The following is a 13407-nucleotide window of genomic DNA, read 5'->3' as shown; positions in this document are numbered from 1 at the left end:
TATGGGGGCTACGGGGATCTGCCCGAGGTCACCCTACAGCTGCCGCTGCCTCGTCTCCCCCAAATAAAGTAGCGGCAAGGCAGGAGCTGCACATCCTCAAGGCTTTATTGGCTACGCTCAGAGCTGTGTGGGGTCAGGGGCTGGGGAGGGTGGGGGGCTGGCACAGCTCATGTGCCCACCTCTCACTGCTGACCTGTTCGTGGTCCGTGGGGTCAGGCAGGGGCCGATTCTGATCCCGTGGACGCGTTGGCTCGCGTCGCTCCGCAGGGCCTTGCGTTGGCCCACGTGGGCCCACTTGGGCGTGCGATGGCTGGTGGTGACCCGCATCCGCTCAGCGTGACGTGCTGGGCTGCAGGAGGACCAACGAGCTGCTGGTGCCGTGGAGCCACGCCGACAACCCGCAGCCTGCGTTGAGCTGCGCTCACTCGCGTTGACCCAGGTTGATGAGGGTCGACTCGCATCGAATGCTGGTAGGAGCGCGGCCTCACGCTGATGATCGGTGCCCGGCGTGGACCCTCGTTGCCTGGTTCACCCCATCTTGGTGCACGTTGACTCACGTTGACCCACGTTGACTGGTGTCGATCCACATTGATGAACGCCGCCCTGTGTTGGTCTACACTGACCGTTTCACCCCATGTTGGTGCACTTTGACTGGTGTTGACCCACGTTGAGTGGTTCTGCCCCACGTTGACCCACGTTGACTGATGTTACCCCATCTTGGTGCACGTTGACTGGTGTTGACCCACATTGAGTGGTTCTGCCTCGCGTTGACCCACATCAACTGATGTTACCCCGTCTGGGTGCTTGATGACCCACATTGAGTGGTTCTGCCTCGCGTTGACCCACGTTGACTGATGTTACCCCATGTTGACTCGTGTTGACCCACGTTTACTGGTGTTGACCCACGCTGAGTGGTGTTGACCCACGCTGAGTGGTTCTGCCCCACGTTGACCCACGTCGACTGATGTTACCCCCTCTTGGTGTGTGTTGACCTACGTTGACTGGTGTTGACCCACATTGACTGGTTCTACCCCACGTTGACCCCACGCTGCGTGGAGCAGCCCCGAGCGGCCCTGCGCCCTGCTCAGCTGCACGTACAGTAGTAGGACTTGATGGCATTATTCCAGTTCAGGAAGAGCCCCCTTCTCACCTCCTGCAGCCTCGGGAAAGAGCCTGCCGAAAAGGTCTTTTTGTTGCCTGCCTTCCCAGCCTTGGACCAGACCTTCAGCTCACAACGCTTTCCCACCACCAACGAGGAGACTTTGCCGGACCAACCCGTGGGCATGTAGGGGACGTCGGCATCTGGAAGCACGCTGAGCGAACTGCCGGCGCAGCACTCGTCGTAGTAAACGCTGTTCTGGGTGTAGAGCTGAGCACAGAGCCGCGTGCCGTTGTCCGGCTTCAGATCGGCCGCGGTCGGGCACTCAGCCCCGCACACCGCCAGCACCGCCGCCAGCACCGCAGCCAGCACCGCCGCCATCTCGTCGTGCCGTTCCCCGCAACCGGCGCTCAGATATACCCGATCCCAAGGATGCGGGAAGGACGGGAAACCACCACGTGTCTGCTCCCACTCCACGTGCCGCCCTGTCCCTCCTGGGAAGGGACCCAGCTGCACAGGCCTGACCTTCTCCCCCCCACCCCAACCCCCTCCCCCCCCTCCCGGGACCACCAAGCCTGGGAGCGAACCCAGATGTCACGGCAAAAGGACACGGTGTCCCCCTTCCCCCTGTGCCAAAAGCCGCACCTGGGCCGTTCCCAGCCGTGGCGGGGGGGCACAAGGCCGGGATCCGATGTGACGGGGGGGGTGGGGGGAGACGAGGCCAGGCGGCTGCCGACGTCTCCTTGACCCCTCACCCCCACCGGCGGCAGCGGGTAATTTGCGGTAGGAAGCAGCAGAGGGCGAGGAAAGAGGTGGGGGGCATTCAGCCACGCCCCTCATTTGCATAGTAATGAACCCAAGGCTCGCCCGTCTGGCAACCGCAACCCCCCCCCTGCTGCCGTGGCCCCGCCTCTCATTTGCATATCAGGCGCGGTCTGTGCCGGGGGGAGCGCCCACTCCTCTCCCCCCCCCCAAAAACAGAAGAGCGTTTCCCTCTGCGCTTCACACACAAAAGGTTTAATGGCCCCGGGTGGGGGGGGGGGCACAGGTTTTTAATGTAAAAACTTGTGTTAAACACTGCGGAGGGCCGGGGGGGCGGCTGGTGGGGGGGGGGCGGGAGGGGGTAACGATGGGAGTGGGAGGAGAAATGGGACTTTGGGAGGAGCGGAGAAACGAGTCGAGGGGATACAGGGGGACAGATAGGGCATGGGGGGGGGGGGGGTGGAGGGGGGCTGTCGCGGGGGGGGGCCCGACCCCCGCGGGGGTATCCAGACCAGCCAGATCGGGGGGGGGGGGGGGGGCTGCGGGGCTCGTGTCATCTGTGCAGACATTGCGGGGGCTTGCGCGGGGCCCCCCCGCCGCCACCCGGCCGAAGGCACCGCGGGGGGGGCCGGGCGCAACGTGTGTCGGGGTTGTTGGGGAGGGGCGGGAAGGGGGGGAGCGAGGAGGGGGAAGCACCCAGGGGCGCCCCGGGGGGCTGGTGGGGGGGTTAACGAGTGGGTGCATATGGTGGGGGCACCCAAAGGTGCTGAGGCTGCACGAGGGCACCCGTGGGTGTCCGGGTGCCCTGGGGCATTGGGACCCGCGGTATCCGTTGGCACCCAGGGGTGCAGAGGAACACCCAAAGGTGCTGAGGGGCATCCAAGTGTGTATTTGGACCCCCCGTGTTCTCTGGCACCCAATACTGCGTTGGGGCACCCACGGGTGCAGAGGAGCCCCACTCTCCCCCCTACCCCCCCCCCCCCAGCCGTTTTCAAGCCCCCGCAGCTCACCAGCACCTGGAGCCACTTCCAGCACCCAGAGCTGCACCCGTAGGTGCATCAGGGCCCAGGACTCCCAAAGGGTCCACTGGTACCCAGGGGTGCAGCAGAGCACCTGAAGGTGCAGAGGGGCATCCAAGGGCACACTTAGACCCCCCACGTCCACTGGCACCTATTGAAGCTGGGAGGCACCCAAGGTTGCATTTGGGCACCCAAAGGTCCACGGGCATTCGAAGGCGCAGAGAAGCACCCCGCTCTGCCTTCCAGCCCCTAAGGGCACCCAAAGGCGCTCAGCGGCACCCGGAGCCGCTTTTGGCACCCAAGAGCGCACCCGGGGGCACCTCCAGAGCCGCCTCCAGCGCCCCGGGGTGCCGCCCCCCCCGTCAGACGGTGCTCTCCAACATCCAGTGGGTGCTGCCGAAGGACGGGCGCAGCGCTGGCAGCGCGTCGGGCGCATCGAGGCGCGGCAGCGATCCGTGCCGCCGAGTCCGGGCGCGCCGAGGGAAGCTGTGGCTGGGAAACAACGCACGGGAGCCGCCGGGGGCGCTCAGAACCGGAGGCGCCGGAGGAACCGCTAAGGGCTGCGGTGGAGGCGGTTCGGGCTCCGGGGCTCTGTGGGTGCCGTTGGTCTGCGAGCAGACGCTGGCGACTGCGGCGGGAGGACGGCGGGCGGCTTTGTAGCGAGCGGTGAGGATGAGGATGAAGACGAGGACGGAGGCGGCGATGGCGGCACCGATGACGATGATGACGGTGCCCCCCAGGAAATGGGGCCGGGGGGCGGCGCAGCCCGGGGTCCCCCCAGCGGTGGCGAAACGGACGCAGCCCAGAGCCCGGGACGCGGGCGGTGCCGCGGTGCCTTCGGCGTAGAGCGCGGAGACGCACAGGTCGTATTCGCGGCCAGCGGCCAAATCCCGCAGCACGAAGCTCCGGCTGGACGGCGGCAGCAACCTGCGGGGAAGGGGGGGTGGAAAAGGGTGGGGGGGGGCGGCTCAGGGTCCCCGCAACGCAACACGCCGCTCTGCGGCTCCACGCGGCCCCTGCGGCGTTGAGAGGCACGGCGCGGCCCCGTGCGATGCCCTGCGGTGCTCCGCGGCGCCGTGCGACGCCCTGCACGCCCCCTGGGTCTGCGCCGTGCCAAGCGATGCCTCGCAGCCCCGTGCGATGCCATGCGGAGCCCCGTGACCCCGCAATCCCATGCAGTGACCCCACAAACGGTCTCCTGTCCTGCAACCCCCAAGTTGGATGGAGCCCAGGGCAGCCTGGGCTGGTGTTAAAGGTGGAGGATGGTGGCCCCGCAAGTGGCAGAAGAGCTTCCTGATCCTTGAGGTCCCTTCCAACCCCGGCCATTCTGTGATTCCGTGCAACACCCCCAGGCCCGAGCCATGCTCTGCAATGCCCTGGCGACACCTCGCCATGCCTGGCAGCTCCATGCAACACCACGCAACGCCCCGTGGTCCCGCACATCCGAGCAGCGCCACAACGCACCACCAACACCACCAAACCCCACATCCTGCAGCCTCGCATCCCCCCTCCCCACTTTCCGGAACGCCTCGCAGCCCAAACCTGTAGACGAGCGAGTCGTCGATGGAGCTGTTGTACTGGATCTGGAACATGCGCAGCCCAGGCACGTGGCGCTGCGGCAGCCAGCGGATGCGCGCCGACGACGCCGTCAGATCCGCTGCCACGATGCGTCGCTCCGCGCCCACCGACAGCGATTCGTTGGCTCCAGCCCGCGCCATATCCGAGGGGCCGGGACCGGCCTGAGCTTCCCCGTCCCCATCCCCGTGCCGGTGAGGCACCGGCAACGGCAGCACCGCCACCTCCACACGCGCAGCGGCCTCCCCGGCAGCGTTGGACGCCACGCAGGTGAAGGCGCCGTGGTCGCGCAGCGTGGCCACGCGCAGCTGCAAGGAGCCGTCGGCACCCAAGGCTCGCCGTGAGCCGTTCTGCACCAAACGCCCGTCGGGACCCAACCAGTGCAGGGCGGGCGGGGGGTCTCCGTTGGCCGCACAGCCCAGACGCAGCGGTTGCCCTTCCAGCACCGCGCTGGGACTGGCGGCCGCTCCGGCGATGTGGGGAGCGCGGCACGCCAGCTCTTCCTCGGGCACAGCCCAGAGCAGGCGGCCGGCGAGCGACGGCGGCGAGGCGCAGCTCTCCAACCCGTCGGGCCGTGCCAGGCGCCGCAGCCACAGCAGCTCACAGTTGCAGTGTAACGGGTTGCCTCCCGCTGCCAGGCTGGGCCCCGGAGGGCCCGGTACCGGGGGCAGCACCCGCAGGCGGTTGGCGGTCAGGTCTAGACGGGCCAAGCGCGGCAGGCGGCTGAGCGCCGTGGCGGGGACGCGCTCCAGCAGGTTGTGGTCCAGAGTCAGCGTGGCCAGGCTGGCCATGGCCGCCACCGCCTCCCAGGGCAGAGCCGGCAGGTTGTTGTGAGACAGATCCAAATCCTCCACGGTGGCGGCGAAGGCGGCGAAGGCGGCGGGCTCGATGGCGGCCAGCTGGTTGTTGGCCAGGATGAGGTGCCGCAGGCTGGCCAAGCCGCGCAGCTGCGGGCCGCTGAGCGCCGGCAGCCGGTTGCCGTCCAGGTGCAGCGCCCGCAGCGCCCGCAGGTCAGCAAAAGCACCGGGCGCCAAACGGCGCAGCCCGTTGCGCGACAGCGTCAGGTGAACCAGGCTGCTCATGTTGGCGAAGTCGGCGCGGCCCACGGAGCCGATGAAGTTGTCGGCCAGGCGCAGCTCCACGGCTCCGCGGTCCAGGCTGGGAGGCACCGCCAGCAGCCCCGTGCGGGCGCACAGCAGAGTGGGGCTGGGGGCGGCCGCGGGGCAGAGGCAGCGCGGGGGGCAACGCTGAGCCACCGCCCCCAGCACCACCAGCGGCACCAGCAGCTTCGCCATCCTGCGCCGGCCTGGGGGTGAGCCCGCGTCAGACCATCCCACGCTATGCGAGCCCCTAATCCCACGTATGATCCCGCACCCGGCCCCACGTGTGCGTGTGATCCACATGCAACGCGGCGTGTGATCCCATCACCCCGGGTAAAGCATTCCCGTGTGACCCCGCGATGTTAATCCTGCGTGATCCCAGGCGTCACCCCACGCCTGTGATTCCACGGTCCCGCAATCCCACGTGAAACAATCCCACCTGTGATCCCACACACGATCCCCTGTGCTCCTGCCCCCACTCCCTCGTGGCCCTGTGTGTGATCCCGAGCAATGCCGCGCGCGATCCCGCGTGACCCCGTAACCCTTTGTACGACCCCCTCTGATCCTGTATGGGATCCTGTGTGTGGCTCCCATCGCAATCCCACCAGCGACCCCATAAGCTCAGTACCTCCTCTCACAGCTCCATCTTGATCCCGACCGGGTGCTGCCACAGGGCCTGTGGGAGAGGGGATGAACCAGTATGGACCAGTACACACCAGTACATCCCACTACGCCTCTGTACAGCCCTGTATGACCCAGGAAGGCCTGGAACAGCACAGAAAAGCCCAGTACAGCCCAGTATATTCCTAACACGACCCAGTATGGTCAGTGTGGGCACAGCCCAGTGTAGACCAGTACAAGTCATAGCAGTGCAACGTAGTGCAGGATGGCCCAGTAAGGCCCAGTATGCCTCAGTATAGCCCAAACCAAAATGGTCCCAGTATGGGCCAGTATCGCCCAGGATGATCCGATGCAGCCCAGTATGGCCCAGAGTAGCCCAGTATAAACCGACAGAGCCCAACCTAAGCCCAGCACAGCCCTGTCCAGCCCAACGCAGCCCTACGTAAACCAGCGTGACCCAGTGTAAGTCTTACACGGCCCAGTACAAGACAGCACCGCTCAGTGAGACCAGTGCCACCAGTAAGACTGAGTGCAGCCCAGTATGGCCCTACCCCAGAGCAAGGCCCAGCACAACTCAGCACTGACCAGCATCGCCCAGCATAATGCAGTGGGACCCAGCACAACTCCAAAGAGCCCAGTACTGTCCAGTATGGCCCAGTTGTAGCCCAGTACAGCCCAGGAAGGCACAACGCGGTCCAGCAGAACTCAGCACAGCCCAGTAAAGAAAGCCCAATATTATGCCAGTGTAACTCAACAAGGTCCATCCCAGCACAACCCAGTACCGCCCAGTAAGACCCAGTGGGGACCAGAACACTGCAGTGAGGCTCAGCACAGCCCAGTACCTCCCAGTGCCACCCAGTACAGAACAGTGCTGCTCAGCAGGGTCCAGCACAGCACAGCAGGTCCCAGTACCTCCCAGTATAGAGTAGCACAACCCAGTACTGCCTAGCAGAGGTTCCAGTACTGCCCAGTATAACCCAGCTCAACCCAGTACCTCCCAGTATAGCCCTGTATGGCCCCCTGCTGCCCAGTACAGCCCAGCAGGGGCCAACAGGTCCCAGTATAGCCCAGTATAGAGCAGCACATCCCAGTACTGCCCAGTAAGGCCCAAGACCTTCCAGTATAAAGCATCACAGCCCATCGTTGCCCAGTAGGCTCTGGTACCACCCAGTATAACCCAGCGCTGCCCAGTATAGTCCAGCACATCACAATACAGCCCAGCACCACCCAATAAGGCCCAACACGGCCCAGATCCACCCAAAGCAGCCCAGTACGGCCCAGTACGGCCCGGTACCACCCAGCCCGGCCCATCCATCCCCCCGCTCCCCCCATCCATCCCCGCATCCCGAGGTTCCCTCCCCTCCCCGAGGTACCTGGGTGAGGGCTCAGCCCACGGCCACTCCCATCGCGGCTCCGGGCGTTCGGGGCCCGTTCAGGCCTCGCCCCGGCGACGACCCATAGACGGGGGCGGCCCCGGTCCGGCGGGGCGGGGAGTGACGGCTGGTGGCTGTGCGGGCGGAGCGGGATGGGCCCGCCGTGCCCGGAGCCGGCCCAGGGCCGCCGCTCGGAGCCGCAGCGCCGCCGGGGCGGGGCGGGGCGGGGCGGGGCGGGGCGGAGCGAGGCGGGGCGGGGCGGGGCCGCTTTCCCGCACCGGGGGTCCCACACGGTGCGTGGGGCCGCGTGGACGGCAGCACCGCGCGACGGCTCCGCGGCGGCCGAGGCCCCGCCTCCTGAGAGACCACGCCCCCTTCAAGCCACGCCCCGTTTCCATTATAGACCACGCCCCCCGTCGGGCCACGCCCCCCGCAGCGCTCGTCGTGACCGCGGTGGGGGCGGTGCCTGCGCAAAGGGGCGTGGCCATGTTTACTGCCCTCTCCCCTCCGCCTGGCTCCATCCCATTGGCAGCACCGCCGTCCAATGAGAAATCGGAGCGGGGCGGAGGGGGCGGGCAAACCTCTGCCGGATGTCGCCTCCCCGCCCCACCGCATTTCATTGGCCGCAGCCGCGAGGGCAGCGGAAGAGGTGGGACGAGGCGGGAGGCGCATGCGCGGTGGCGCGGTGACGCACCGTGCGTGCCGTGCGCGTTGACGTTGCGCGGCGGCGACGGCGCCTGTGAGTGCAGCTGCGGTGGCGGCGGTGAGTGCGGAGCCGGGCCCAGGCTTCGGCTTCTCTGCCCCTCCGGATCCTCGGGCCGGGCTCCGGCCTCTCCTCGCGGCCTACACTTCCGTACCTCTCCGGTTGCGGCCTTCCCGGATCGGGCCTCGCGTGACCGCTCCCCGGTGCCGCCTCCGCCCTCGGGCGGGCCCCGCTGCCCTGGAGCTGCCCCGGTTCCCGCGTAGCTCCGCTCCCATCTCCCCAAAGCGTGCGACCCTCGGTGGTGCCGGGCCTTGAGGTGCTCGCGTTCCTTTTCCCGTTGCCATTCTCAGCCCCTTTTCTCCTTAGGGATCTCCGAGGTTCTCTCTGCGCACCGACGAGGCCCGACCGCAGCCCTCGGGGCCTCCAGCCCACCCCATGCCCACGCCGGCCCCGGGGGCCACCGAGAGCGACTTCAGGCCCCTTCGCGGCCCCCGCGCTGCCGCCATGTGAGGGGGGGGGCACGGCCGGGCCCGTGTTTTCCCCCCCCTTCCCCCTCCCCCGCCGTTGCCCCCCCTACTCGCCATGATGTTCCGGGACCAGGTGGGGATCGTGGCCGGGTGGTTCAAAGGTTGGAACGAATGTGAGCAAACCGTGGCGTTGCTTTCGCTGCTGAAGCGCGTCACCCGCACCCAGGCACGCTTCCTGCAGCTCTGCCTCGAGCACTCTTTGGCCGACTGTGCTGACATCCACCTTCTCGAGGCTGAGGCCAATAGTGCCGGTGAGTGGGATCTTCCTGCCCCAGCTCTGGGCGCCCCTTTTTGGCCCACGCACGTATTGGTGAAAGGCTCGAGATGCCGTTGCTGTGGGTCTGGGTGGCCAAACGGGCTCTCGGTGCAGTCAGTGGGTGGTGAACTCCCATTCTGTGTGGTGTGAGGTGAGGGGTCCCTCTCTTTCTCCGGGATTCCGCACCTCTTGCTGCTCCCTGGGGGGTGGTTGAGATGCTGTCGTTATCCTTGGAAGGTTTCTGCCCCCCCTGCTGCTCTCGGACTGGGGAATATCCCCCTCTTGCTCCCCCCTAACCTATTGCTCCTTCGCCTTCCCCAGCTGCCATCAGTCAGTGGCCACAGGAGCCAGCAGAGGCAGCAGTGGCCCTGCTGCTGGCCCACCTACCCCTGTTGCAGCCGGGCAATGCTGCTGCCAAGGCTGAGTACATGAAGCGGCTGCAGAAAGTGCTGGCCTACGCCATCGAGAGCAACCGATGCGTGGAGGAGAGCCGACAGCTCCTTTCCTATGCCCTCATCCACCCTGCCACCACCCTGGATGACCGCAGTGCGCTGGCCCTGTGGCTGGGCCACCTGGAAGAACGTTTGGCCGGAACCCCGCAGCCACCACGTCCCCCTCCTCGCCCCGATGCTGCACCCCCCCCACCCCGCCGTGCCCCCCACGACTGGCCTGAGCACGGACCCCCTGAGATTGGGCCCCCCTGGCCTGAAGCAGCTCCCCGGGAAAACGGCCACCCCCCTTTTCACCCCCCCAGCAGTGGCAATGGCCTGGGGGGCACAGGTGAGTGGGGCTGGAGGGGGGGCAGCGCAAGGGGATGTGGGAAAGAATAACTGAGCTGCGGGGGGTGGGGGCATGGGGAACCGGAAGGGGTTCTGAAGGGACAAAGTGGGGTGGCTGGAGAGGGTAAAAGGGTTAAAGGGGGCCTGAGTGTGGGGAGGGGGGGAGTGGGGGGAAACTGGGATAGTGGGAATATAAATGTGAGGAGGTGATGGAAATAAATCTGGAAGCTAAAGAGGGCAACGGGGACCAGAAAAGGGACCATAAAGGAAATGTGGGGGTGGAACAACTGGAGGGGGTGGGAGGAGTGGGGTGGGACCTGGACCCAACAGCCGCCTCTCCGCAGCGCTGCCCTGCCAGCTGCACCCCAGCCCACTGAAGCGCTCCCTGTCGCTGGTGCCTGGCAGCCCCCAGGGGGGCAGCGGTGAATGGCCAGGGGGGGGCGAGGAGCCAGGACCCCCTCGCACCCCCTTCGGCGACCACGCGCCCCTCTCACCCCAGAGCAGCGTGGCCTCCTCGGGCAGTGAGCAGACCGAGGAGCCCACCGGTGGCCGCAACACCTTTCAGGAGGATGGCAGCGGCATGAAAGGTTGAAGGGGGGTGTTCCTGGGGGGGGGGGAGGGGGGTTGGGAGGGGAGGGATGGGGAGGAAAATGCGGAGATGGGGGTGTTGTTGCCACCTCCCCGCTCCAAATCCTGCTGCCCCCTTCAGACGTCCCCTCCTGGCTGAAGAGTCTGAGGCTCCACAAGTACGCAGCCCTCTTCTCCCAGATGACGTACGAGGAGATGATGACGCTGACAGAACACCACCTGGAGTCGCAGGTGAGCCGCGCTGCCCTGCGTCCTCTCCCCCTTCACCCAACTTCCGTCCCCCCAAACCTAGAATGTGCCTCACGTTCCCTGCTGGTCCCCCCCTTGTCACCACAGAACGTCACCAAGGGCGCGCGGCACAAGATTGCCCTCAGCATCCAGAAGCTGCGGGAGCGGCAGAGCGTTCTCAAAGCACTGGAGAAGGTGAGCGGGGTGGCCTTGTGCTCCCCAATGGTGGCTTCTGTTTGCTCTGGGTTTTTCTCACCCTCTGTGTCCCCACTCGTGGCACTGGGTGTAACTGATCTCGCCCACATCCATGTAGATGGGGGGGAGGGAGGTTGTCCCTGATGATTTCAGATGCTTTTTGCCCCTTGAGTGTTTCCGGGGCTATTTGGCTGCTCCGTGCCCCTTCCTGTGACAATTGTTTGCCTCCATGTCCCCTCAGGACATCTTGGAAGGTGGGAACCTGTGGACGGCATTGCAGGAGCTGCAGCAGATCATGGTGACGCCCATCAAGGCCTTCAGGCCCCCACCTGCCCCCCCTGCTAATGGAGCACATGACGGGGCTCCCCCAGGGGCTGCCGATGCCTTTGCCCCCCACCCAGCTGCCGACACTGAGGCCCCCGCAGCCCCCGTCCCTGATGGAGACATCCCAGGGCAGTTCACTCGTGTCATGGGCAAAGGTGAGGGCCCCACTTGTGTGAGGTGGGCTGCTGTGGGGGGAGGGAGCGCCGTGCCCTGGACCCACTGACAAGTCCCCCCCCCTCTGCCCCCCAGTCTGCACCCAGCTGCTGGTGTCACGGCCGGATGAGGAGAACATCACGAGTTACCTCCAGCTCCTTGAGAAGTGCCTGAGCCACGAGGTAGGATTGAGCTGGGGGGTCTGGGGGGGGGGCACAGGACCTCGCTTTGCATCCCAGCCGCCTCATGGCCCCCCCTGCACCCACAGGCGTTCACGGAGACGCAGAAGAAGAGGCTCTTGTCTTGGAAGCAGCAGGTCCTGAAGCTGCTCCGCGCCTTCCCCAAGAAGGTGCCACTTGATGGCCAGGGCTACCGGCCTCCCAAAGGGTAGGAGGGCTTGTGGGGGGGCCTCAATTCTACGTGGACCTCACCCCAACACCCTCTTTGTTCCCCTTGGTGCCTTATTCACCCATCCTGGGATCTCCAGCTCCTGAATTTTCCTTTGTGTCCCCCTGCGAGCCTGGGACCCCCCCACCTCGAGGTTCCTCTTTGTCCCCTGTGCTCCCTCTGCCCCTTTCCGTCCTGTAGATGCCCCATTTTCCACCTGAAGGGCTTAAAGACCCCCCTGGGTGCATTCTGGATTATCCCCTGCCTTTTCTGGGGGAGCAGCTTGGGGGAGTTTAGGGGTGCAGTCCTGTTCCCTCACTTTGTTTCCCTCCTGCCCGCAGCTGGAGCTTTGGCTCCAACTCGCTCCCCATAGCTGGCTCTGTGGGAGGGGCGGGGGGGCGGCGGGGGCAGCGCCCCTTTGCGTTGCCCCCCCGTGCGCTGCCCCCCGCCCGCATGGGGCTGCTGGGCCCTGCTGGGGGGGGTCCTGCCCCACGGCCTCCCCTTGGTGCCGCCCCGCTTGGAGCTCAAGGACGCCAGGTGAGCGATGGCGACGCAGCCGGCTGTTGTGGGGGCGCCGTGGTGCTGAGGGGACTGGAGTGGGGATGATGGCTTTAAAGTGGGAGGGTGGAAGTTAAGAGCCTGCTAAGGAGGGTGATGGGGGCCTCGGGAATCAGGGTGGTTTTTTGGGAAGGGTCCTGCAATGGGAACCACGTCTGGGGGTGGAGGGGCAGCATTGCCAGGTGAGGGGTTTTCACAGCTGGGGGAGAGCATTGCTGCCCACCCCCCCAGTCTCCTCGTCCCCCTCATCTTCTGCATCATCCTCTGCATGTGGAGGATGTCACCGCCAGCTGGTGGGGCTGGGTCTTTTTCTTCATGCCTGGGGGAGGTCTTCTATAGATGGGAGCCAAAGGAGCCCCTGGATGCTGGGATCTTTATGGGGGTGCCTTTTATTTTTGCCACCGATGCCCCCTCCCAACCCCCCCCCCCCCCCCGGACCCTTTTCCCCCCACTGCCTTTATCTTACCACCCAATCTGTCTCCCAATCCACCAGAGCCTGTGGTTCAGCAGCGGGGGGGCTGGGGGTGCCCCGGGGAGCCGCAGCGTGGTGCAGCGCACCCACTCGCTGCCCGTCCACACCTCACCCCAGGCCCTGCTTGCCTTCCCCCAGGGTAAGTCCGAACTGAAGCTTGGGATGGGGAGGGGAGAACAACATCATGTACCCTCACCCCCCGCCCCTTTTTACCCCCCCGACCCCTTTTAACCCCCGCCTTGGCCCTACAGAATGTCCCGTCCCTGGCACGGACTTAGAGATCAACCCCACGCTGGAGTCGCTGTGCCTGAGCATGACGGAGCACGCGCTGGGGGGTGAGCGAGGGGGGGAGGAGGGAAGGAGGAGGGGGGGGCTGGGGAGGGGTGGGAGAGGGGAGGGGTGGGAGAGGGGAGGGTGGCCAGAGGTGCCCCTTCCATCTCCCCCCGACCCGCTTCTCCGTCTCCCTGCAGATGGCACAGACAAGACCTCAACCATCTGATGGCCCTGCCCCTACCACAGGGGTGCTGCACCCGTTGCTCCCCTCTCCTCCTCCTCCCCCTCCCCCCTCATCCTACTCTGTGCTGTGATCATTGACCCCACCCTGGGGGGGGCCCTGAAATGTTTATTGGGGGGGAGGGAGGGGGGGGTTGGAGAGGGGGGAAGGGGGAGAAAATGGGGAATTCCCTCC

General features: G+C 66.2%; 3 protein-coding genes across 6 annotated transcripts; 1 reads left to right on the top strand and 2 right to left on the bottom strand.

The window, feature by feature from the left end:
- Positions 1-87: 87 nt before the first annotated feature.
- On the bottom strand, positions 88-1618 carry SYCN (syncollin). Of its 2 annotated transcripts, XM_052668230.1 has the most exons (3): positions 887-1618; positions 632-716; positions 88-552 (listed from the first exon to the last, which is right to left on the bottom strand). In XM_052668230.1, exon 1 carries the CDS (start codon positions 1478-1480, stop codon positions 1085-1087), a length of 396 nt encoding a protein of 131 aa, XP_052524190.1. In that variant the 5' UTR covers positions 1481-1618; the 3' UTR covers positions 88-552; positions 632-716; positions 887-1084. The 2 variants fall into 2 exon arrangements, with proteins under 2 accessions (XP_052524190.1, XP_052524181.1); XM_052668221.1 differs by having other exon boundaries at positions 88-716.
- A 946-nt stretch (positions 1619-2564) lies between these two features.
- On the bottom strand, positions 2565-7767 carry LRFN1 (leucine rich repeat and fibronectin type III domain containing 1). Of its 3 annotated transcripts, none has more exons than XM_052667653.1 (4): positions 7550-7767; positions 6184-6320; positions 4423-5761; positions 2565-3807 (listed from the first exon to the last, which is right to left on the bottom strand). In XM_052667653.1, exons 3-4 carry the CDS (start codon positions 5748-5750, stop codon positions 3243-3245), a joined length of 1893 nt encoding a protein of 630 aa, XP_052523613.1. In that variant the 5' UTR covers positions 5751-5761; positions 6184-6320; positions 7550-7767; the 3' UTR covers positions 2565-3242. The 3 variants fall into 3 exon arrangements, with proteins under 3 accessions (XP_052523613.1, XP_052523603.1, XP_052523593.1); XM_052667643.1 differs by having other exon boundaries at positions 6184-6231; XM_052667633.1 differs by lacking the exon at positions 7550-7767 and adding an exon at positions 6762-7478 and having other exon boundaries at positions 6184-6231.
- A 422-nt stretch (positions 7768-8189) lies between these two features.
- Positions 8190-13354, top strand: SAMD4B (sterile alpha motif domain containing 4B). The gene is made up of 13 exons (XM_052667525.1): positions 8190-8312; positions 8619-9030; positions 9357-9815; positions 10159-10401; positions 10524-10633; positions 10739-10825; positions 11067-11304; positions 11399-11484; positions 11571-11689; positions 12031-12226; positions 12741-12858; positions 12971-13054; positions 13190-13354. Exons 2-13 carry the CDS (start codon positions 8835-8837, stop codon positions 13216-13218), a joined length of 1965 nt encoding a protein of 654 aa, XP_052523485.1. The 5' UTR covers positions 8190-8312; positions 8619-8834; the 3' UTR covers positions 13219-13354.
- The last annotated feature ends 53 nt before the right edge of the window (positions 13355-13407 follow it).

The sequence above is a fragment of the Tympanuchus pallidicinctus genome, unplaced genomic scaffold (assembly GCF_026119805.1).
Source record: "Tympanuchus pallidicinctus isolate F22 unplaced genomic scaffold, pur_lepc_1.0 scaffold101, whole genome shotgun sequence".
NCBI classification, from domain to species: domain Eukaryota; kingdom Metazoa; phylum Chordata; class Aves; order Galliformes; family Phasianidae; genus Tympanuchus; species Tympanuchus pallidicinctus.
Note: the sequence above shows the minus strand (reverse complement) of the source record. Positions and strands in the feature narration are given on the sequence as shown.